Below are 24,553 nucleotides of genomic sequence, written 5' to 3' on the forward strand. Positions count from 1 at the left end.
TACTATCAGCTCAGTGAGGGATGCTAATGTGAGGTTATGTGAACCGGTTGTTGACAGAGGATGTGACACTACTCTCACAAAGTTCCGCGCGTTGTGCTTTCGACCAATAAACGTAATGAACTACATTGCCCATGACCACAAAGCGGAAGTGGGACGCAAGTATAACGGATGCTTGAACTTAAGGTTGACTCATGCTCACGTAGAAGGTAGAGAGTAATGAATGAGAGCAAGGTTTTGTTTTGTTTTTTAAATAAAGTTGAGTCAAATTTTAAACGTAGTTTGAGCGCATTTGTCTAATAAATTTCCTCATTTTTTCTCTCGGTCAAGAACACATGGTGGCGCTCTTGTGCTCATACGATTAACTAATATACACACGAAGAAGATGGGCGACCAATCAAAACAGCCGAATTGAAGTGTCGTCGAAATTTGAAAAGGCTCTGTAGTTTAGCACACGGGTTCGTGCGACAGCAATTAAATACAATGGATCCATACAACGAGGAAAACATCAAAATGTATTTTTTTGAGAATAGGTTAAAAACTTATGAGGGGTGGCCATTCGACGAAGACTGCAAGTGCACGCCGGAAAACGTGAGTTAACGTTTAAACTGAGGTTGGAAACGGCGAGCGACGCCTTTCTGTTGACATGCTAACAGTACAACAGCAGCTGGCGTGAAAGCAAAAAGAAAAGCAGCTCAGATGAAATACAATCTAGCTAAACTCTGGTTTAGCTGTAGATTTCAATGTAATACAAATCTTCTGACTCCCCATCTGTATACCTAAATACACGCTTGTTTTGGCTCCTAGTCCCTAAACCTAAATGTACTCAATTTACGACAAATTCTCACATTTAACGCGCTGAAACCGACACATTTACTGCAAAGATCTACTGTTTTCCTTGTTGATTCATCCGATATATATATATATATATATATATATATACTTTTTTTTCTTTCTTTTTTTCAATTAAAACTGCTTAAATATGAATAGTAATGGACGCTTACTGTCAATTTATTAGGTACAAGTTGCTACTATCGCGTTGGGCCCCCTTTTGCCTTCAAAGCTGTTTTACCTCTCGCCACTCTTCGTGGTACAGATTCAGCCAAGTGCTGGAAACATTCAGAGATTTTGGTTCCTATTGACATGATAGCATATTTGTAGACTTCACATCCACGATGCATCCACCACATCCCAAAACCTCTCCATTGGATTGAGATCTGGTGACTGTGGAGGCCATTTGAGTACAGTGAACTCGCTGTCAAGGTCAAAAAAACAGTTTGACGTAATCCAAGCCTTGTGACATGGTGGGTTAGCCTTTTGGATGTAGCCATCAGTGGTTCTAAAGCGCTGGACATTGACGGGAACAATAATCAGCTGCCTGTGGTGTTGCCTAAATGACGCTCAGTTGGTAGTAAAGGGCCCGAAGTCCGCCAAGAAGATACCCCACATACCTGAACTGTTGACAGGAGGCAGAAGGCTTCTATGTTGTTTATGCCAAATTCTGACACTGAGATCTGAATGCCACAACAGATACTGAGACTTTATAGCAGAGATTTTAATGAGCCTCTGCGAACTGCAACTCAGTTTCATGTTCTTAGCTGACAGGAGAGGCACCCAGTGTGGTCTTCTGCTGCTGGAGCCCATCTGCTTCAAGGTTCAATGTGTTGTATGTTCAGAGATGCGCCTCTGCATACTACATTTGTAACGAGTGGTTATTTGAGTTAATGCTGTTGTCAGTAGTTGTTGTTGTCATTATTATTTGTAGTAGTAGTGTTATGACAAAACAAATAGCTTCAAAAAAACAAAATAATTCAAAAGGGCTAAAAAAATACAAAACCTAAATACAGTACAGTCTCAAAAGATTAATATAATGGAGTATGAAGCTCAATAACTTAAAGTCTAGATGACATACAATAAAGAAAAAATAAAGTGAGTAATAAATATATTAAATGACTCATTTTAATTAAATAAACCCGAGTGGTACGTGTGAAAAGCTGTATATGAAGATTTTTATTTTATTTTTTCCGTGCAACATGACATTTTCATTTATTCCTGCAGATGGCCAAAGCCGGCTTCATCCATACACCTTCAGAGAACAGTCCAGACATCGCCATGTGTTTCTTTTGCCTCAAAGAGCTGGAGGGCTGGGAGCCAGAGGATGACCCAGAGTAAGAGAACACAGCGATTCACATTACTGGGCTCAGAAATAAAATAAAAAAATAAACTGCCCAAGAGTTGTTAATTTCTTCCATAAATTTAAGTCATTAATAATGTCTCCAGCATATCTTCAGTATTATTAAGCAAACTTCAAACATTTTGCCAAATTGGTGTCAAAGTTATTGCCAAGTGATTTTTGCTAACATTTTATGACAGCTCAGAACCATCTGTGCTCACCCTGGGTTATTTCCCCCTTTTTGGCTCACTCGTAATAAAAACACACTTGTGCCAGAGATCCGGTGACACAAATAATGGAAGAAATGGCCAGCATGCACTACAGTGTAAAATGGTCTAAGAGAAGCCGGTTTGGTGAGGCTTAGTGATTTATTATTTTTTTGTTTTGTTTTGTTTTTCTCCTCCAGTAACAGCTGTTGACTCCTATAAGCCTTTCCTTTAATGTGTGAGAGTTTGCCTGTGACCCCTGGTCCCCCATTTTGACTCTCATTGTCATAATTGACAAGACTTGTGTTTTAGTGGCATTATTTAGGAGTCTTTGTGACTACATGCCCACAGCTCTTTACTTTCCTATCTATCTCTTGTTTTTGCCAGAAAGGAGCACAAGTCTCATTCGCCATCCTGCCACTTCATCGCCCTGAAGAAAAAAGTGGAAGAGCTGACTGTGGAGGAATTCTACAGATTGCAGAAAGAGAGGCACAAGTTCATCAATGTACGTTCTTTATAGGAAGTCATGAATCTGTTGTCTTGTATAATAACAATTTATTAAATAGTTTTTTGGGATGTGTCTGACGAGCAAACACTTTGCCGACTAGAATAATGTCTGCTAATTATTTTAATGACAACAAGGCCTTAATACTGATCTGCAGTTGATCTCCTTTGCTCACAGAACAAATCTTGTAACGAGGCCGTCACCAAGTTTGAAGAGGCAGCCAAACTGAGGCGAGCTGATATCATCAAGACAGCCATGGGAGAAGAGTGACACAGCGACAGATTCAGATGAATGACATGAGCTCTGTTTGTGTGTCTGAGAAAGATGGAGAGAATAATTGTAGCTGTCAAGTGATTGACTTGTTCCTCACCAAACTCATTTTCATGTTTCCTTTGTGTGACTTCATGTCATCTTTGTGTTCATGTATGTTTATCTTTTAACACTTTGTTTTTATGTAATCTGATATCCAATAAATATTTGATTCTGTAACATAATTATTTATGGTGTCTTTAATCTAAATGTAGTCTGTTAGAGCAACATGAATCCTCCACTCAAAAGGTCTGGCTTTATTTATATGAGCCCTTGCATCTCTAGCTTTCTCCATACCACAGCTCGAAATTGAGGTTAAAGTATTATACTCAAACACAAATGAGTGCAGCCTCTTAACTCTCCGCTATTTGCTCCCTCCGTGTTTTGCGTAAACGTGTGCGTTTCAGTGTGAATCCGAGTCCCTCCCAGACAGGAGCTACTGCTGCTGCTCAGGCAGGTTCTTATCTCTTTGTTACTGTATGATAATTCATTCATTGAAAACGGAAATTAATATCGATTCCCCTTAACAATTTGATTAGTCGATTGGAAAGATTTTGGGGAGGGATATTTTTTTCTGATTACTTAGCCGGCGGTGATGAGTGCGTAAAAGCACTCCAAAGCACACTCGACACCAGAAGACCTCCGTTACGCATGAGCTGAAGCCACCGAGTTTCACGCGTCTCAAACCATAACCTGTCCAAGATGAAGGTATCTTTTGGCGCTTTCGTTATCGCAGCTGGCATCTGCGGGATTCTGAGCTTTGCCTTTTTGGCCACTTCCCTCGGCACCGATTATTGGTACATTATAGAAATGAATCCCATGAATGTCAGCGACTTTGAGAACATGAGCTCCCACTCGGGACTGTGGAGCATCAACGAAGGTAGGCTGCCACTTTTCCTTAACTTTTGCCTCTAAATGCTGAGATCTAAGCCCTCAACCAACATCACCGTGTTGTTAAATGTGATATTCAGGTGGGAAGATGCACACGGGCTCTATCGACTCGTTCACAGTTGACTACTCCGGGGTCTCCGATACCGAGCTGCGCATGCTGAGTGAGTCCAGAAACACCACCAGCTTTTGTGCTAATGAACTTTCACTGTCAAGGCAGCTATAACTCCGCTGATGCTCCATAATCCATCTGTTTCTACCCAGACATGCACAGTGCAATTGTGGTGATGCTTCCCCTCAGCCTGGTTCTGTTGCTCTTTGGTGGCATCTGTGGATTGGTCAGCTCCCTGGCTCGTAGCCCGATCCTCCTCACCGGCACGGCGTCGTACTTCTTCATCTGCAGTAAGTTCGGGTTCACTTTATTTACTCGGATCTATTTAACCTTAAACCCACTGCAGGGGCGAAGGTCGGTCCAGATGTCCAGCTCTGAGTATTGAATACGCTTGAGGTCAGTCGCTTTGTGAGGGCACTGCGGTGTGTGAAAACGGAAAACACTTAGTTGCTAAGGGTTTTAGTGCATCCATTTACCCTCCATTCAATTCTGATCCATTAAAACACAATTGCCACAGGCCAGTGTGGCCAGAGCTTGAAAATGGAGCCCTCTATCCGAAAGAGACTGCGCAATCAATCACCCAAAACGTGTCCGTCTAACACTTTGTATTTTCTATACAGTCTGTAATTTCACATCGTGTTTATTGGGCATCTTTAAAGCCTCATGAGACCTGCACATGAGTCAGTTAGACCACAGAAGTATTACAAATACATGATTCATATGTGGCACACGTAAATGGAGTACAAGCAGATATGGGTTTTAAGAAATCTATACTTTCAATGAGAATTTTATATTGCAGTTGTCATTATTTTCATAAACACTGTATTATGCAGTAAATTCGGGCTATATAAATTCTTTCATTCATACATGAAATGCATCGCATTTGGAATTAAGTAAAAACTACATGTAACCATATGTTTACGATGATACTGCTCTCCCAAAAAAATTATCTTTAAGCAAAACTTCACTCCAGAAATGTAAGATGTCTTAATAACAACACAGCATTACTTGGGGAATTGTTTTGATTGACTTGTGATTAGTAACTCTACAACATTTATTAATAATTAACTTCTGACAGGAGGGGAAAATATGAATTAGTGTGCTGTTATTAAGGAATCGCAGTGGTTTTGTAACAGCCTATCTGTGTATCTGTATACAACCATGGCCATTTCATTAGGCACAAATTGCTAGTACTGCGTTGCACCTCATTATGCCTTCAGAGCACAGATTCAACAACGTGCTGGAAACATTTCTCTGAGATTTTTGGTCCATATTAACATGACAGCATCACACAGTTGCTGCAGGGTTGTTGGCTGCACTTCCATGATGGGACTCTCCTGTTCCACCACATCCCAAAGGTGCTCTATTGGATTGAGATCTGCTAACTGTGGAGGCCATTTGAGTACAGTGAACTCACTGTCATGTTTGAGAAAACAGTTTGAGATAATTTGAGCTTTGTGACATGATGCTTTATCCTGCTGGAAGCAGCCATCAGAAGATGAGTACACTGTGATCATGCCAAAAACAAAAAATGATCCAGACAACATTACACCAACAGCAGCAGCCTGAACCACTGATACAGTCTCTGTAAACCTTGGAGATGGTTGTGAATGAAAATCCCAGCAGATCAGCAGTTTCTGAACACGCTGCTCTGGCAACAACAACTGTGCCACATTCAAAGTGACTTAAATCACCTTTCTTCCTCTTTCTGACGCTCAGCTTGAACTTCAGCAGGTCGTCTTGACCACGTCTCCATGCAGTGTGCATCAGGTTGCTGTTACGTGACCGGCTGATTAGGTCTTCTCTGCTTCCTGTGGGTCTTTTGCATCCTCTCCATCGGCCCCTCAATCAACCGACTCCTCCGCTAACAAGCAGTTGAAGAGGCTTACCTAACAAAATGGCCGATGACTGTATGAATTACACAGATTAAAGGTCAGGCCGCCTCTTTTAGCACATATCTTTCAATTCTGCTCCCCTAAACTACCGTTCCTGCTTCAAATTTAGCACATCTTAAATTTTAAAGCTTTATAATTCAACTTCAGTGGGTTTGCTGAAATTGATATGTTCTCATTGCATCATTAATCAGTGAGGACCGTTTGCCTCAAAAAGGTGGCCGGAGTAAACCGGCATGTGTTAAGACACCCCAGTTGTGAAAGAGACAAACAAGACGAAGATAATATTCCAAATGTTGCAGCCACCATGTAGAATGTTGAACCTGGTTATCTGATCCAAATTCAGAACATGATCTGAGTAAGAATAACTTAGTTAGAGCTGAATTACTCATTTGACTTTTGAATTAAACAGTTACAGACCAGAGAGCTGTTTCTTTTTGGTGTGTATTGAATCTGTGCCGGGCGATAACAGAAAAAACTAAAAAACAGAAAGCTGTAATAAAAGTGGCATTCAGGTCACAACTAAAACAGAAAGTGTTAAGATGTCATGTATCATGCACCTACAGTGATTATTAGTTTAGTAGCTCAAAAACACTGTAAATGTGAAATAGTTAGATTACTGTTAATGCCATTCTCTTAATCTAGCTATTTCCAGTAATTAAGTTATTCTTGTCTGCATAAACCTAGCGCCTGAGCTTCTGGATCTCTTGGGCGCTCTTCTGCCAACGCCTTATGACCTCCATAAATGGGACCTTGTGATAGACAAACACATACTTAAACAGACTCTTCATAGTCTCAGTTTAACAAGCAGCACATGGTTAAGTGTGGAATGAAATAAAGTCTTGAATTAGATTGGAGTCATCTTGTGAACTTGTTGACTGTCGGACTTTTTAAAAGACCTCAGCCTCCGAGCCGGGCTTTTCTTATTCTCTCTCGATTTTGCCGCTCTGCTCTGTCGTTGGGCGCTCTGCTGCTCTACATTTAGTTGTAAGAATTTAATTAACTTTTAATGTCAGAGTATTTTTAGAGTTAGCCCATTAGTAAGCATTAGTAACCTAGTGTGATGAGGAAGACAACAAGAGTTTTGCTATATTACAGGATGAAGTCTTTAATTGTTCATTTACACAACACAGCCAAAACATTAAAATTACCAACGGTTAATATTGGTTATCTCAGTGCCGTGTTCTCCTGAGAAGCCTCGGGCCTTGGCATTTGTGCAGATGTTATGTTTACATTAACCGCCCACTTTAACATTGTTCCAGACTGAGCACACACACCCCCATGGCAACGGCGCTTCAGTGCTGGATACAAACCGTGTTTATGAGTAAATAACTATGAATGGCATTCTGTTGCTGTCTGATTTGCAGTGCCTGAATGTGACATTAAAACAAATACTTAAGCAGCAGAAGAGGGGTTAAAAACAGAAACACTTCTGTAGTAAGTCTTGACCCACTCTTAATATTTTGCATCCAAGCATTCACACTTTCTTGTCATTTTTTTAAAAAAAGTTGTCTTGAGCAACAGTTCTTGAGGCTTTCTGAAGGCCTTTTCTTTGGACATTGACTGCTTTTTCACTCATTTTCAGTCCAATCCTCGTAACTTAAAAATTTCAGAGGAATGTTTTTTATTTGTTAAGCCACATAATACTGATCTATGAATCATTCAAGCATAAAAACATATTTAACTGAGACAGTGTTGTGTCTACAATTAAACAACAATTTAACAAGGAACTTTTGTTCCAGTTTCTGTTAAATCTAGCTGAACCAATGAAAAATGGAGAAGGAAATGCAGTTTGTCAGGCATAAAGTGGTATTTTTGTGATTCACAGAGAGCTATTAGCTAAAAACTTGGCCTATCTCAGCGTGGTTTGCAGTGTGTCCTTAAAAAATTTGAAAACTGGACAAGTGGAAGACAAAACAAGAAATGACAGGTCTAAAAACTAAATAAACTGAAAATCATGTCATTAAAAAATGGGGGGAAATCCAGCAAAGACCTGACACGGGACCTGAGGTGTGTATCTGACCCTTGATGAAGCTTCATCAGAAATGAGCTCAATGTAAGGGTGGCTGTCAAGAAATCATTCTTAAGTTAGAAAAAGAAGAAAAAAGGTTGTGATGAATTTCAGCCATTGGTTAAAATCATCAATCTGTTTGGTGGAGGTCAGGATAGAGGTACAACAGTGAGTGTCCATAGCCATCTGTAAAACATGATGGAGGGTCTGTCATGGTTTGGAGCTGCATTTCAGCTAGTCGTGTTCGGGATCTTTTTAAAACTGATGGAATTCTGAATGCAAAAATGTATCATCAGATTTTGATCCACCATCTGGAAAACATCTTAATTAGAAATGGGTTAATTTTTCAGCATGGCAATAATCCCAAACACCCCAGCAAATGTCAATAGATAGTTTCCATGTGTTCATTCAATAAGTAGGCCTGAAACATTAATGAAACTTCTTAGTTCAGAAAGAGCTTTAAGGATCACTCCTAGAAGCCTTTCAAGGGGTAAAAAGCTGCTTAAGGGTTATGTTGAAGTGATCGTATCAAATATTGACTTTCATTTCAACTCATTGGAATTGTACCAACTCTGTTTTTTGCTTTATGTACTGCATTTCTATATGTCTTTGCAGATGTTTCGATACATCTCTGCAACTATTTTACCATTTTTGTAGCAATCTCTAAAGAAATGAAAAGTCCCTCAAGACTTTAGTAGCTGTTTATTTTCAATAAATCCACAGATTTGTATGATGGCAAATAAAAGTGGTTATTTGAGCAGATACTAGTGTCATTACGTAGGCACTCTCATTTTTGCACGATCAGTTGGTGAATATTTGGTCTAATGTCTGTAAAAAAAAATTCAAGACAGTCTATTAATCTTTTAAGATATCGAACAAAAGAAGCGAACCAACTTGACATTTAGATGTCTATTCTAACTAAATCTAATCTAAACTTCAGTGACACTCACGTCCTGTTACAGGATATAATGAAAAGCGATAGTTTTTACACTGAATAAAATATATCTTTGATTTGATTTCTTTATTTCTATTTTTTTTATTTATTCTTTTAGCTGTCTGTTCAATTATTAAAACTGATTACACACCTGATGAAAAATTATTCCACTACTTGACTTCCTTATCTCTGTTATGGTAATAGTTGTCTTTCCTGTATGCGCTGCAGTTCAATCATTTCCTGGCCGTCTCTCTATTTGTTTCTTGGCAAAGTGCATAAAAATGAGGCGTCAGATGCAGTTTCCTCATCATATTCCTAGTTTGTTGCACCTTGGGGTGTAATTGTAATAAAATCTTTATTAGTCCCGCCCTGGGTAGCTTCATTTGCATCCCCTTAAAACCAGTAGCAAGCTGTCAGAATTAAAAGGGTTTCCAATAGCAACACTGTGGAACAGTGTGTGTGTGTGTGTGTGTGTGGGTGTGTGTGTGTCTCAGTCTAGTCTCTGATGAGTAGAATAACAGACAACCCATGCGTCAGTGCTGTTCCTGTGTCTCATAATATGAGATTCTGGGCAGCTTCATGAGTGGCTTGACGTTACCGTTCTCAGCTCTCAGCACAGAGCTCTGACTAGAACACATTTCCGCTTCAGAATTGCTGGAGTACGATGCCAGCTTGTGAAGGTGTTTGCTTCTAAAATGCTATCCTCCTCAACAGGGTGTATAATTTATTGCAACCTCTAAATCTGGGGCCAAACTAATTGCAGATCCAAATAAGGATTTCCTTTATCTATCTCCCCCAGAACCCTGATCCAGGAAGCAGTTTTGGTAAAAACTCTGAGTTTGTTAAACTTGAGATCGAGGAAAATGCAAAGCTTTCTGTTCCATAAAGAAAGCTAACTTAAATCCCAGGTTATCTACTGAGCTAAAAGTCTGGGTTTAATCTGTCTCCTCTCCTCCTGCTAGATCTGAACTTTCTGTTTTATTTCCTAATTCATACAGTCGATATCAAAGCACCTATTTGCTTTGCAGAGACTGAGATCTTTACAGGCACTGAAATGCCAGTTAGATGTTAACATAACTTTTATAATAAGGGCAGAGGAAATGTGAATTTATTATCAGCTCAGAATAAAACTCATAATCATTATGAAGATTTAGACAAAAAAGCCTCTCAGTAATAATCATTAATTTTTCATGTTGTAATTGGTCACACTGATGAAAACATTTTGTTGGAGAAAATGTTAAGTGAGTGTGACACTAAATCTGGACAAAAAGTAACCACCCCTCATTTATCTAAGTTATTTTTTGCTTCTAAGAAGCAAAAAATGGTTTTGAGCAATCTTTTTCAAAACCACATGAATGTAATTTGTTCCCATTTCTTTAGTCAATTTACAAAAAAATGCCAACGATAACATTCTGACAGACATAAAATAGTATTTTTGCACCGACGAGGTGATTCTGAAAGAGCTATTAGCCGAAAACTCAGCATGTCTGAGAACGATGTGTAGTGTTTCCAAAAAATCTTGAGAAAATTGGACAAGTGGGGAACAAAAGAAGAAGTGTTAACACTTTTATTTATATACACTGAACAAAACGCAACACTTGTGTTTTTGCTCCCATTTTTCATGAGCTGAACTTAAAGATCTGAAACATTTTCTACATACACAAAGGACCCATTACTATCAAATATTGTTCACAAATCTGTCTAAATCTGTGTTTGTGAAAACCTCTCGTTTGCTGAGGTAATCCATCCCACCTCACAGGTGTGGCATGTCAAGGTGCTGATTAGAAAGCATGAATATTGCACAGGTGTGCCTTAGACTGCCCACAATAAAAGGCCACTCTGAAATATGCAGTTTACTGAATATTTAGTGAAATATTCAGTGTGGTTCCAAATCACAACAACAGTTATCTCAAAGCATTTTATATTGTAATGTAAAGACCCAAAAATAATACAGGGAAAATCCCAACAATCAGGAATTAGAATAAATATAATAATAACAATAATAACTACAATAATAACTATAATGAATAAATGCAGAGAGGTGTAAAGCCACATAGAGTGAAAAGAGGTGAGTGAAGAAGAAACAGTCACTGAAGCCCCCAGCAGCCAAAACAAAGGGAGGATTCAGAGTTACCTGATCCAGCTCTAACTATATACTTTATATATATACGAGTTTTGACTTCTTTGAATCTGAACTTACTTGCCTCTTCCTGTGTGTATATGTGTGAATCTCCAGGTCTGCTGACTATGTGCGGCGCCAGTCTCTACATCATTTACTCGAACCAGGCGCTGGCTGAGACTGAGAGGCTGGTGGGTCCGGAAGGTCTGGCCTACATTCACACGTCTTTCGGCTGGTCTTTCGGTCTGGCCTGGCTCTCCTACGGCCTGGAGCTCCTCACTGGAGTACTGTTGCTTACAGCTGCACAAATGGCCAAGCTCCACCACACCAGCCCCATCATGGCCTAACATAATCCTCTGCAGTGGGCCTATGGTGTTCTAGATGAGAACTGAACTGTGTGTGAATAATAGAGAAAGGAAAGGATGACGATGCGGTGTGATTCTACCTTCACACAGACTCCAAAGGTTATCATAAAAATTGATGTGGAGCGAACTGTTTCATGGATCTATTTTCCTTGAGTTTGGGTAGTTCTGACTTTCTGACGATGTGGTCCAAGTAAGGAGGCGGATTTATACTTTCAATTACATTTGACCAATAACGCCCTCTTTTGGGGAGGGTTGAATTTGCACCTCATACACAGTGTATCTGTTGATCATACTGTTGTGATTTATCCTGTGCCAAACTAAACTGACAAGCTTTCAATTCAGTATAATATAATGTTTCTTTAACTTATCTCATATGAGTCGCTTTGTTATATATATATATATATATATATATATATATATATATATATATATATATATTTTTTTTTTTTTTTTTTTTTTTTTTTTTTTTTTTGTATTAATGTTCAGCGCAACTACAACACTGAGCCAACTTGCTGTCCCGTTTCTCATGTTCTTTTGGTATCTCTGTAACAAATTTTAAATCCAATGCCAAGTTTATTGCATAGTTAATCTCGTGTCATTATGAAATTAACTACATGGAAAATAAATAGATACACTTAAAGCAAGTTTTGCTGTTATAATTACTATTTTTTTAGTAGTTTTTAGTAGTTTTTAACCCAAAAAAATCCAAAAAATCAAAAAGGGGCCAGAGAAAGGTAACACAAGTGTGTCAGTCCTTGTAATAAGTGTAAATGACTTACCGTATTCGACTACTCTGCAGTGGACTATTAATTATCATAATTTTGTACTTTAATTTTCCATTGTCATTAGAACACATCACATTTATGAAATTATAAACAAAAAATAATTAAATCTCTTTCCTTTTATTGTTAATTTTATTGCCAGCCAATAGAACAATTGTGAAGTGGTTCTGTGAAACAGAGGGGCTACAAAACTACAGTCATGTGGAAAAGAAAGTACAGAAAGAAAGAAACAGTCATATGGACAATGAACAGGTACAACATTACCTCTTAAATTCAAATTAATACGGTAAGTAGCAGCCAGGCGCTGGTGCTCAAATGCACTTGATTAGTTTATCATCAGTGTCAGCATCTCTATAAAAGCAGATGTTTTGGCAGTTTGCTGATCTGGTCTTGAGTATTTGTTAAAATGATTCCACAATCTTCACAAGAATGAATGTCCCAGCAAAAGGGCATCAGACCGTTCAATGCTTATAGAAAAAAAACCCAGAGCGATATCTCAGACTCTACAGGCCTCGGTCAGCATGTCAAATGTTCATGTTTATAACAGCACAATTATAAAAATACTGAACAAGTACGGATGTTTGTTTGTTTTTAAAGGATTGGCAGAAGAACAGCATCGCAATTTAGGTTTGCAGAGTCGCATGTGAACAAACTACAAGACTTCTGGAAGCATGTCCTTTGGACAAAGAAGACAAGGATGGAGATGTTTGGTCACCACATTTGGTGGAAACCAAACACACTATATCAGCCAAACACCTCATACTAACTATTAAGCCTGGTGAGCATTAGAAATGTGATCGTTTGGGCTTGTTTTTTACCCACAAAAGCTGCACACCTCACAGTATCAACACATTCATGAACTCCTCTGCATACTGAAGGATTCTAGACTTAAATATCTATTCAAGTCAAGATGAATCCATGCTTTTATGCTGTTTATACCATATTCTTACCTTGCAATCTGAGTGTCACAGCAGAAACTGAGACTAAACAGACCGGGTTACTTTTTCCAGTCCTCCACTGTGCAATTTTGTGAGCCTGTGTGAACTGTAGCCTCAATTTTCTGCTCATTTGCTTTGAGGTTTGACAAGGTTATTGTCTCAAAGTGATGCTGAAAAACTAGATGATGCATTTGTTACTTTAAGGCTTGACTATTTTAAGTCATTATTGTCTAGTTACTCTTAAAGGTCCCTGAAAAGTCTTCATTTCATCCAGAACACTCCTGCAAGAAGACTAACTGGAACTCGAAGAGTGCGTGTTTCCATGTTACCATGGTAAGCGTCTCTGTTTTTGGTTCCCTGTTAAATTCAGATTTTTAAAAATCTTTCTCCAAACATACAAAATCCTTATTGATTAAATGTTAAATACCTCATAGTACCTTATTATCTGAACAGAGCACTTTACTCTCAGACTGCCTTGGCTGCTGAGGGGTACTCAGCGTAATGCACTTAGCATTTCTTCTTCACGCACCTCTTTTTACTTTGTTTCTTTTTACACCACTTTGTATTTAATAATGAGCAATTATTGAACTCTGGCTCTGTTTTCTATAGTTTGCCTTTTGTCATCACCCCCCCCAACTGGTCACGGCAGATAGCTGCCCCTCCCTGAGCTTGGTTCCTCTGGAGGTTTCTTTCTGCCAAGGAGTTTTAACTTCCCACTGTCACTGAGTTGCTCAAAGGGAGTCCTGTGATTGTTGGAGGTTTCTCTCTAATATTTTAGGGTCTTTATCTTACAATAAATATACATTGAGGGGACTATTATTGTGAATTAGCGGCATATGAATAGAACAGAACTGAATTGAGCTGTTCTTCATATCTTGATTGTAATGAGTGGTTATTTGTGAGTTAGTGTTCACCATCTTGAAGCAGTCTGCCTGAACGACATCTATATGTCCAAGTGCACAGAATTGCTCAAACATGATTGGTTAGATAAATCAGCAGTTGAATGAGAGTGTACCTAACAAAGTGTTGAGTGTAGATATTTAGTATGCTAATGGTTGACATTGAGGACAATTGTATAAACACACACTACAACTTCAAGTTGATCTTGATTGCTCTTACTGCAGACACTGTGTGTGGTTCAAACATCATAGATGTACACAGCATTATTTTGAGAAAAAGCATGAAAAAAGGCAACGTAGGGCTGTGCGATATGACCAAAATCTCATATCCCGATAGAAGACATTTATCGTCCTGACAACGATATAAATAAAAAAAAATGTAACATTTATGTAAATTCTGTGAATCTCGGGCAACTTGCGTGAAGTGTTTCCAGCTGGGCATCCTTTACCTGGAGTCCAGTGTTTTAACCGATGCATGACACTATACATTTTTAGACATAAGTTGTAACAGCCACCATTTTCTTTCAAAGTTTGAGTCTAAGGTTTATTTTTTTAGCACCTGACGGCTCTTTTTTGCTTCTCATCCGTAAACCCTCCGCATACTCTTTCACGTGATTCTTTATTTTGAAAAGTCTCAACAGGATCTTGAGCTTTATTGTGAAAGGTTTACATGGGAAAACAAACAAGCGGACAGCGGAGCCACGCGATGGTTTTACCATCATTGTTGCAAACGACAACAAGTAAAAACAGGCGCTTGTCCGTCAGTAGTGTGGTTATATTAACTATAAGAGAAAGAGAGAACTTTAAGAAATTAATATAGCCGCTACAGTGACCATCAAAAATATTGCTGTAAACAGTTTATTTTACGACACCACGAAACAAACGATAGCGTAATAGGAAACGATAGACGTTTTTATATCGTCATCCGATATATATCGTTATATCGAACAGCCCTAAGGCAATGGGTATTCCCTTGTCATAATTTTAATGAGATGACACCTTCCGTGCACAATTACAAACATCAGTGATTTGGGGAAAAAATGGCACAGACACACACACAGGCATCAGCAATACAAATGAATAAAACAAGTCGATGACTCAATCATTCTTTGCACTGTTTAATCCATAAAATATTCTTAAAAAAAAGGTGAAAAATCAGTTTACTACATCAGTAAGATTAGTAAAACTAACAGAGAACCACAACAGGCTTGACCTTTTCCTCACTGATTATTCACAACGTTCAAAGCTTAAAACTCTGACATCTTCTAACAACTCCTCTTCCTTCAGTGCAGACACATTTCACAGAGTAAAGCATTACAAACTTTGGGCAGCTGTTGCTAATAGCCCATTTTACATTCCACTCAGAAATAGCATTTTTATGACTTCTTCTATCATGAACTTTATATTTATTCCATTACAGTAAACCATCCTCAAGGCAATATGATCCACTCCACATAGCACTGGCAGAGAAGCTGGCCTTTTAAAACATACACTTCCAAATCTACCATATAAATAAAAGTAATTCAGCTTATATTATTTTGTAGCAGTGCTTGGGGGAAGAACAGACATCATACAGAGGTTGACTGGCCAATATCAGGGCCTCAGACTGCTATCAGGCCAGACATGTCGAAATAACATCAGTGTGCAAATCGTTCCTGATGGTTCAGATGAGAAGAAAAACAGCTCTCCGTCGCCTGTCGTGAATTTTTAGGATGACAGCTCAGACGTTCACAACGACCCCCTTAAATTCCTCGAAAGCTCACATGTCACTTTTCTGTTTTCTGTTCACTACCCTGCTTCTTGTTCAGGAAGGAAAACAAGGAGGGCCGTTTCAGAGCTCCCTGCACCTGTTCGGCCTCTGAACAAACACATGCACAGATGGACCGCAGCGGTTTTGGCTCCAGTTGCGACAATTCGTCGGCGAGGGAAAGACGGGTACTTCTCAGCTTTCAGCGACGCTTCCAGCTCTGCCGCAGGAGAGTTCGCTCTAACGACAATGGCTTCCAGTGGTGGCGGTTTTTTTATGCGTTTAAAAAGAGAACGTGAGTTTGTCAGCCGGGCAGGCACACCTTCCCGGCAAACAGCAGTCCCACTATGGTGAAGAATATGGACAGAATGAAGAGTACGTAGGAGGAGCCCACCACTGTGTTGTTGGGCAGCTTATATGGCTGTCCTCCAACCTCGTTGATGTAGAATCCAATTGGGAAAATGAACGCAGCCATACAGAACAGGATCACTGCAATGAGAAAATGCAAGGATAGAGAAGCATCAGCACCAATGATTCTGCTGCAGAACTAATCGCTCAGTCATACCAGAGTAAAAACAGGACAGCAGCCCCGAAAATATTTTTGCAAGTGACCAAGTTGCATCGACCGCTGATTGCACAACGTTTGAGTGTCCAACAACCCCAAGGTTTGCAAAAAATTGCCGTCTAATTTATAAACGGAGGCAGATTGCAGACATCTTGCAATCAGTCTGAGTTTGTGTGCAACTCACCCGTGATGTGTCTCTTTGCAATAAGGGACTCAACTCAACTGGTTGACAAGTGCTTGTAACCCACTGCAATCTTATAGAAAAGCAATGCTGCTGAAAGCCTGTGTTGCAGGATGGTTAAATCCCCATCGTGCAACAGTTACGTCACTAATTGTGGAGAAATTCCTGGAGTTTCAAATCTATTGGTGCTGGCTGGAATGTAAGTAGTTAAGGTGAATTTATAAGTATGCAACAATTTCCACAGTTGATTATGATCATAAACTGATTGCATGTAAAAGCCAACTTGACCCCATTCAGTTCCAAATTGACAGCATACAAACTCCATTTTACTGCAGTTTTGATTCAGCAAAGCCGCTTTAAAGACAGTTGCAGCCTACACAGTGGGCCGTTCTGGCTGTTGAGATGGTGGAGTCAGTGATGGAGTTAATCTTGGGGTCTCAAGTGTCACTTAGGAGGTAGAGTGCATCACCTACTGATCAGAAGGTCAGTGGTTCGATTCCTGGCTCCTCCAGAATGCATTTTAAAGCATCCTTGGCCAAACTGCTGATCAGATTGCTCCTGATTCGTCTGTCAGAGTGTGAGTGTGTGAATGTTAGATTAAAAGCATTAGACGTAAAAAATGCACTTGTATGAATGTGTGTGTGAATGCTCTGAGTGCTGTAACAGAGTAGAAAAGCACTATATAAGCACCAGTCCACTAAACAAAACACTGACCAGCTGTTATTAACCTGAATGTTTTTCTTTAAACATTTAAAGTAATATGACACTCTCTAATGCACACTAATTATGTCTCTTTTCTACGAAAATAAAAACTAGCAGCTATTAAACAGAGCTCCTTATATATATTTTTATGTTTCATGATTACCAGAGCTTTCCCACAGTGAAAATAATTCTGATGCAGAGGTAGCTGAAGTTTATTTCACAGTTTTTTTCTGAATTTATTTTATAATTTTGGTTTGGTACTCTACATCCATTAGCACACAGCTGCACTGCAAATCTCAGCAAGTTCAAGTTTAGCTGGAGCATCTAAGCCAGTCATTTGCAGAAAGAGAAAAAGTCCTTTTACAATCCCCGCTGTGAGTAACCACAGGCCTGTAAACACATCCCAGAGCCACGCTTGCAGGTGAAACTGAAAAAGATTATTTGAGCGCAAAATGCGGCAGTGGATACGTACTCCCCGTGAAGGCGATCCATCGGGCATATCTGCTGGCCTCTCGGTGCCAGTGTGACATCACAACAAGACCGCAGGTGACTGTAAGGGAGATGATGCCCAGGATGATGAAGAGCAGCACGGTGATCCACTCTCCCGGCAGCCGTGGGGGGGTGCAGGTCCGATCTCGGCCATGGATGGTCTGGCACTGCCGGATGAGACCCAAAGTCAAAGAGCCTGGGGAGAGGAAGGAAGGTAGGTGAGGAAGAGAAAAATGAGGTTTGTGATGTTCCATCCATCAACAAAGCAGAAAAATCAGCACACGCAAACTACAGAGAAAACCACGCTGAGACAAACAATAAGCAAACATCATTGTGTGGCATACACAATGGTCTCTATAGAACATGGTATTGATTATTTCAGGTGAATCAAGGTGAATATCGATTCAGGTTTTCATCAAAGCAGTGCTGGTTCCATACATTTTCACCAAAGAATGACGGGTAAAGGTACTCCAAAAAAAACCTTTTGAAATACAGGATAAATCTTGTCATTGGCACAGTATGAATCATAAGATCTCTTCTCTACTAATAGGAGATGTGAGACAGGTAAGAAAGCCTGCTGCAAAGGAAATGTGACTAAATGCATGAGAATGGATCGTTGGAGAGTTTCAGTCAGTATATCACTACACTGCTATTAGACATTGTTCTCATCTGGTGGCCTGTTAGGCTTCAGTGCTCCATACTGATCACAGTATTTTACTAATGACACTATTTACAGTTGTGCTGTCATAGACTTATTTACACTGATCCATCCACATAAAAGTCACGGAGTTCCACAGGGATCTGTTCTAGGACCACTACCAAAAATATTATCAGAGGGCAACATGGGATACCATCAGGGCCATTTCCACCACAGAAAAGATGGTGGTAGAAGTACAACTTCTAGGGGCAAAACAGAGTTATTTAAAACTTTATGTTGGGGCAAATTCAGCATCTTTTTAATAAACCTTGACTCGTTTTATGTCTTGGTTCCCACTGAAATTAAATGTCATTTAGACCCCAATACTTATCACTTTATATATGTTTCCATTGTGCAGATATATTCATCTGCGAAAGATGAAAGAAATTAGTTAAAGTTAAACTATTACCTAGAAGCCTGGATGACCCACAGTTTTATACTTCTAGATGCAGACAATACTCACTTTATTGTACTTGGCCCTAAAAACCTCAAAAACACAAAAAGACTTCTCTGCTGTTGTTTGTGCTTATCCTCTGAAACTTCCAGGTCTGGTTTCTGCTAGCAGGACACGCCCAGTTTTCCCACAACAGCTTTTGTTATTTCCCTTAACAGACTTATGTATTTGTGTTTCTTTCCCCTTTGTAGCTGGAAAAATATAACATTACTTTGTTTTTATGGACCAATCAGTAACATCGGAAAGAAATGACATCACCGCTGTGGGGTGGGTTATTCCTGTAACACAAACCATAGACTTTAAATAGACGAACTTTCAGGTTGAGAAAGTTAAGCCAATGGTGAAGGACCTTATTCCTGCACTATTTCTAATGACCAGAAGGGGGCAGCTTTCTGATTACAGAATGAAGACTGTATGCTCATTTGATCTAAGACCTCAGTAAACACCGTCTTGAGAAGTTTATGATTTTTATCACTAGTTTCACAGTTTACTGAGTGCAACATAATGTTCATTTTTTACATTCTGTCCCACATTAGAGACAAAAAGTACGACAAAGCAGAGTATGCCTTGCGGCAGGCAGCATGCAGTGGCCTCACTTTCTCATTTAGATCAGATGGGTGAAGAAATGGAGGAGACATCTTTTATTTACAGTCTATGCCACAAACACACACAATCCGCATGTAGTTAGTGTGGCTAAATAGTCAGTATGTGACTGATAGACTCTCCCCTGAACTTTAAGCTTCACGTCTACTGTGAGTAGTGTTTAATGTTGTAGAAAGACACTGTGTTGACATGATGACCCTGCAGGAGTCTTTCTCCCCTCCCCACCACAGTCCACAGGGGCCCGAGGAACCTGCTGTTATGAAAAACTGGTTGATCGGTGGAACACCAGCAGCAGTATGATATCAAACAGGTCAGGAGGTTTGGCAAAAAACGGCAAAGCATCATGCACAGAGAGAGCAACGGAAATGAAGAGATTAGTGGCGCGAGTCATCTGATGGCCTCCTGTCTCCCAGAGGCCTGGTGGGTGCTGTGATATCAGGTAGGAGGGCTTCTGTCTGCACTTGGAGCCCAACAGAGACTGCATCTGCTCAACTTCGCATCCACGCCAACAAGATAAGACTCCAAGCAAACGAGTGCGCGCACTGAGAGTGGGAAAAAAAAAAAGCTAAATAAAATCCTCCCACACTATCATTTGTTCACTCGCCTCGCTCTGTTTTCTTTCTTTCCCTGAATTATCTTTAGAAGAGAAGCTGTATAAATTTTTAGCATTTAGCAATGCAGTCAAGCTAATTTCGACCCAATGAGTGTAGTATTAACACACTTAACGTGATTATAAGCAAACTGCATAAAAAAGAGAGAAGGAAAAAACAGTGAAGCACTGAAACATCTTTAAATTTGGCAGGGAATTAAATACAATAAACCACATTTGAATAAACATCTGGTACTTACAGCAATCAAGCCCCTGTCAATTTAGATTTAACTGTTAAGTATTTGTAAATGCACATGTGGTTTTTATCCTCACTCCACCCACGAGACAAGTACAGCACAAAAAGCTACTTCACATAAAAAGAACTGAATACTTTAGATCATGCATATTAACAAAGATCCTAATGTTGGGGTGATGATAGAACGGCCGGCTGAAGGAAACATCAGGCCTGAGTCAGATCCCCCTGCAGGCTGACCTAGACCCCATTTCCACAGGACATCCTGTTCTTACCACAGGGTGGAGGAAAGTGCAAATGGTGGATCCATTTCCCTGGAAACTGCCCTAATGATCCAAAAATCAAGTCTGCTGTGGCTACACATTCACACAATCATCCAAACTCTGAAAGCTTTTGCCCTGAGGGACAAACATTTGCTCATCCGAACAGACCGGGAACAGAAATGCAACATTCTGATTACAGCTTGTTTGGGTCACTAAACGCAATCAGCTGTCTACAGGAAACTGGAGAAAGAACTTCACAAGTAACCTTTCATTTACCTAAAGGAAACGAAGCTAGATTTTCAGCAAGTATGCAGTCAATAACCTAACTAAGAAAATCAACACCTAAAAAGCGAACAGAATTGAAAGGATGGCTAACTGTGGAGGTCATATAAAAAGCACCTAAACTCAGGCACTTAACACCTGATGTGAGGATTTCCGTCTCGAGCACTTTTTGAATGTTTTGGCCCAATTGTGCTTGAAGTGTTCGGCGTGTTCGCAAATGTTCAGTCATACATGTAGGCTACAGATGGGAATCACCAGACATCCCATGATACGATATTATTCCGACTTTTACCATTCTGTGACATGCTTTGTCAATATCAGTTTTATCCAATAAGATAAGGTTCTCTAACTCTCACAGTTACTTTTTTGCTGCAAAATAAGACTATCAAGCACATCAACACTGTCACTAAAACCTGCCACAGATGTTCTCATAAAACAGTCAGTCTGCCATCAGTCTGCAATTAAATGGGGCCAAGTTGGCAATTACATGCAGTCTGTTTCTGATAATACAGCAATTAACTGCAATAAATCATTGAAAATCACATATCTGTTGCTGTCTACATAGACAGAAATTCACATGTAACTATTACATTTGAGCACAGCCTTCCTTTTCTGTTGGAATTAACCAAAATACAACCAGCTGAAACCAGTCAAATCCTCTCGAGTTGTACTCATTGACATATTTGAAAACCTTTGACAATCTCTCTGAGAGTGATTGCACTAGTAATTTAATAAAATAGCGATATATGGTGTCCCTGTATTGATAAGAAGTAAGAAAAATACTGATTACTTCAAACTGAATCACCTAAATGAGGATTAGAGTTTGTTTTACACAATACGATATATATTTATCAGTTTGAGGAAGAAGTGACTACACTGAGCACACACGGCTAAAATGAATTATGTCAGAACTGAGCATGTAGAACTTAATTGTCCGGGTGGAAAAAATTACTTTCCCAAGAGGTCCAATTAAAAGTCAAACATCCTCAGTCCCACACAGCACTTCCTGCCTTCAGGTAATTACCATCCAGCTAATTAGACAGGCACACAAGGCTTTTACTACAGTCATTTCACACTATTATTTACTTTGAGGAACAGGAGATAAAAGCTTCACAATGTGAGCTCTTTCTGAGCTTCAGTTTGTTTACAACTATGGCATTTTATAAAAGAAACATTTACCTGTTTCTCATTTAATCATGCAAAAATAGCCGCTTCTTATATCCTTAACGAGCAGATGAAACCATTAATTTTTTTAAAAGAACAAATCCAATCCTGTAATGACCACTCAGTACGGCTGTTATATCCTTGTCTCTGCTCCTCTGTAGCATTTTGATGGAGGTGACAAGAGCCTCGCGCAGCTGTGCACACACAGCAGTGGGATCGTCTGTCGTTTGTACCAGTTTTAGTCAATGTTTAGCTTTGGATGTTGCATCTGTGTATTGCTTTACTGCAATAAGCAGATAACCAGGAAGGCTGAAACTACATCTTCAGCTGTAACGCGCGCTTACCAATAACCACTAATCATCTAATTTTATACAAAGAAACAGCTGAGCAAACCAAACTGAGCAAACCAAACTCTTAAATTGTATAATCATTTAAAATATAAACTTTTGTCCTCCAGTGTACATTTAGTTACCTGTAACAACAAGTGTATGCATTTTTAATAGACTTTTTGCAAACGTATTAATCTATCATTTGAAAGGGTTTGGTGCCTTTGCTGCAAGCCTATCACAAACGGAGGTCAACTACACACTATCTGCTTTAAATTATCCTTATGTGTCAAAACCGTGGCAGGACTCTACTGTCAGCAAACTGAATGGACTGGACATAGTTTGTAAAACACATCTATCAGGACTACACCATAGTCCAAGTAACTCTGTAGACATCCACAGTGTGACGTTGGTGAAACACAGATCAAAGAAACTGTGTTTCCATAAATACCATGACCTCAGTAATTGTGAAACAGCAGATGACCAAAGTGACCAAAAGAGTGAGTAGGTCCTTATCAAAGAGCGGTCACCGTAATGGAGCTTTAGGTTCCCCGGTAGAGCCAGAAGAACCTGGAGGAAGAACAGCCATCTCAGCAGTAGTCCATGAAACAAGTCTTAATGATGCAGCAAAGGGAAGACACTTGAGTTCCCTGTTGTTCTTTCTCACGTGCTGAATAGCGAAGGAAATCGGCCACTTTTTGCATGTTCTGGAAATATTCTGGTTTAGGTGAGGGTGCTGACAGGGTAGAAGGTGAAGAAGTCAGGTCTGGTGATCTCATGCTATGAACTTATTGGACTATTTTCATCTTAATAATAGAAAACAGTCCAGAACCTGACCTTCCAAAGTTCAGGGATGCACTGCATGTGTGACAACAGCTGACAGCATGCCAAATGGTATTTAAAGGACAAAAAAGATTCTCCAGTGTAAGAGACGAAAACTGCACCCATCATGCAAGGTTAAATCAGGTGATGCCCTCCTACAGTAAAGCATGGTGGTTGTGGCATGAGGCCATGTGCTTCTCAAAGACTTTTATCCCTTGAAACAAACAGGAAAGCCTTGCATACCTAAATAGTGCAACAGTGTGTGCAGCTGGTTGTTATTGAGCTGAGTATGAGCAGCTTTTTTTTTTTAAATAAGAAGACAGAATTAAGAGTGCAATCTTCCACAATTGTTCTGCTGTCTGCTTATTTTTCTACACATGGGTAAACTTTTTCATCTCATGTGGTTGTTGGTAGATTTCCTTTTCCTGTGTCACCCCGACTTCCCCACATGCAAAGCACAAAAAACAAAACACAGTGCTGGAGTGTCCGCAACCTACCGCCTGATTCTCCGATGTTGATCCAGTCCGGGTTGGCAACGCTGGCGATGGCGAAGATGTCCGCAGCTAGAAAGAGACATCCTGATATCACCGTGAGTTTATCCATGTCGGTGAACACAAAAGGAGGGACCGAGGGAGACGGGGCATCAAGAAGTGACCTAAACCCGCATGTCGTGTCCCATCACTGTGGAATTTGGCCTGTGCCTCTTCCACGCCCTCTCTTCACATTGTATTTAATCTCCGGTGGTTTGATGTCCATGCATGGGGTGATTTCTCTTTGTTGTTCCTCCTAAAGTGGACTGACTGACCCGACCTGCTGGCCCAGGAGGGGAGTATCGCTGCAGGGGGTCACGGGTCGCTCCACCGCATCTCGGTGATATTCGTGGGGAAAACACGAGTGGAGATTATATTTAAAGAATAAAATACTGTTTTATGCATGCACTGGACTTGGTGCCTGAGTTTGCATGAACAGTCCGATCTCTCTCCCCACATATGGAAGCTGTTTCCTACCTCGGGAAGACCACAGGCGGAAAACGCCGCCCATGCTCACATTAAAGCGGCTTTCCGGAGCTTCACCCCCCACACTCGCACATCCAGCTTTCTTACTTCTCAATGAACGCCTTCTTTCCTCGCAAAATGCCCCTGCTTTCTCAGAGGAAGACAAACTCAAATCTAGACAGCCTACCTCTACCCTCCCGTCTCCACGCCCGTCACTCTCGCGAGAAAATCCGTAAACTCTCGCACCTTTTTTTTCATCGTGCAGATTTACGTAGGTGGTAATAATTTCCT

The 24,553-nt window shown here is 40.0% G+C and overlaps 3 protein-coding genes across 3 annotated transcripts; 2 read left to right on the top strand and 1 right to left on the bottom strand.

The window, feature by feature from the left end:
• Positions 1-445: 445 nt before the first annotated feature.
• birc5a (baculoviral IAP repeat containing 5a) lies at positions 446-3,317 on the top strand. Its single transcript, XM_063482225.1, has 4 exons — positions 446-588; positions 2,056-2,165; positions 2,764-2,881; positions 3,059-3,317. Exons 1-4 carry the CDS (start codon positions 481-483, stop codon positions 3,149-3,151), a joined length of 429 nt encoding a protein of 142 aa, XP_063338295.1. The 5' UTR covers positions 446-480; the 3' UTR covers positions 3,152-3,317.
• Positions 3,318-3,616: 299 nt separating this feature from the next.
• Positions 3,617-11,887, top strand: tmem235b (transmembrane protein 235b). The gene is made up of 4 exons (XM_063482105.1): positions 3,617-4,070; positions 4,162-4,242; positions 4,343-4,480; positions 11,264-11,887. Exons 1-4 carry the CDS (start codon positions 3,893-3,895, stop codon positions 11,491-11,493), a joined length of 627 nt encoding a protein of 208 aa, XP_063338175.1. The 5' UTR covers positions 3,617-3,892; the 3' UTR covers positions 11,494-11,887.
• A 3,321-nt stretch (positions 11,888-15,208) lies between these two features.
• On the bottom strand, positions 15,209-24,546 carry LOC134632724 (uncharacterized protein C16orf52 homolog B-like). The gene is made up of 3 exons (XM_063481483.1): positions 23,765-24,546; positions 17,798-18,010; positions 15,209-16,366 (listed from the first exon to the last, which is right to left on the bottom strand). Exons 1-3 carry the CDS (start codon positions 23,868-23,870, stop codon positions 16,182-16,184), a joined length of 504 nt encoding a protein of 167 aa, XP_063337553.1. The 5' UTR covers positions 23,871-24,546; the 3' UTR covers positions 15,209-16,181.
• Between the last annotated feature and the right edge of the window lie 7 nt (positions 24,547-24,553).

The sequence above is a fragment of the Pelmatolapia mariae genome, linkage group LG8 (genome assembly GCF_036321145.2).
Source record: "Pelmatolapia mariae isolate MD_Pm_ZW linkage group LG8, Pm_UMD_F_2, whole genome shotgun sequence".
NCBI lineage: Eukaryota > Metazoa > Chordata > Actinopteri > Cichliformes > Cichlidae > Pelmatolapia > Pelmatolapia mariae.

What these genes read in the sequence shown, in the direction of transcription:
- tmem235b (XM_063482105.1), top strand. Translation starts at nt 3,893, where the DNA reads ATGAAGGTATCTTTTGGCGCTTTCGTTATCGCAGCTGGCATCTGCGGG. An exon ending in TACCGAGCTGCGCATGCTGA is followed by an intron (nt 4,243 to 4,342) that starts GTGAGTCCAGAA and finishes GTTTCTACCCAG; the next exon opens with ACATGCACAGTGCAATTGTG. An exon ending in GTCGTACTTCTTCATCTGCA is followed by an intron (nt 4,481 to 11,263) that starts GTAAGTTCGGGT and finishes GTGAATCTCCAG; the next exon opens with GTCTGCTGACTATGTGCGGC.
- LOC134632724 (XM_063481483.1), bottom strand. Translation starts at nt 23,870, where the DNA reads ATGGATAAACTCACGGTGATATCAGGATGTCTCTTTCTAGCTGCGGAC. An exon ending in CAACATCGGAGAATCAGGCG is followed by an intron (nt 18,011 to 23,764) that starts GTAGGTTGCGGA and finishes TCCTCTCCCCAG; the next exon opens with GCTCTTTGACTTTGGGTCTC. An exon ending in ATGGATCGCCTTCACGGGGA is followed by an intron (nt 16,367 to 17,797) that starts GTACGTATCCAC and finishes TTCTCATTGCAG; the next exon opens with TGATCCTGTTCTGTATGGCT.
- birc5a (XM_063482225.1), top strand. Translation starts at nt 481, where the DNA reads ATGGATCCATACAACGAGGAAAACATCAAAATGTATTTTTTTGAGAAT. An exon ending in GAGCCAGAGGATGACCCAGA is followed by an intron (nt 2,166 to 2,763) that starts GTAAGAGAACAC and finishes TGTTTTTGCCAG; the next exon opens with AAAGGAGCACAAGTCTCATT. An exon ending in AGAGGCACAAGTTCATCAAT is followed by an intron (nt 2,882 to 3,058) that starts GTACGTTCTTTA and finishes CTTTGCTCACAG; the next exon opens with AACAAATCTTGTAACGAGGC.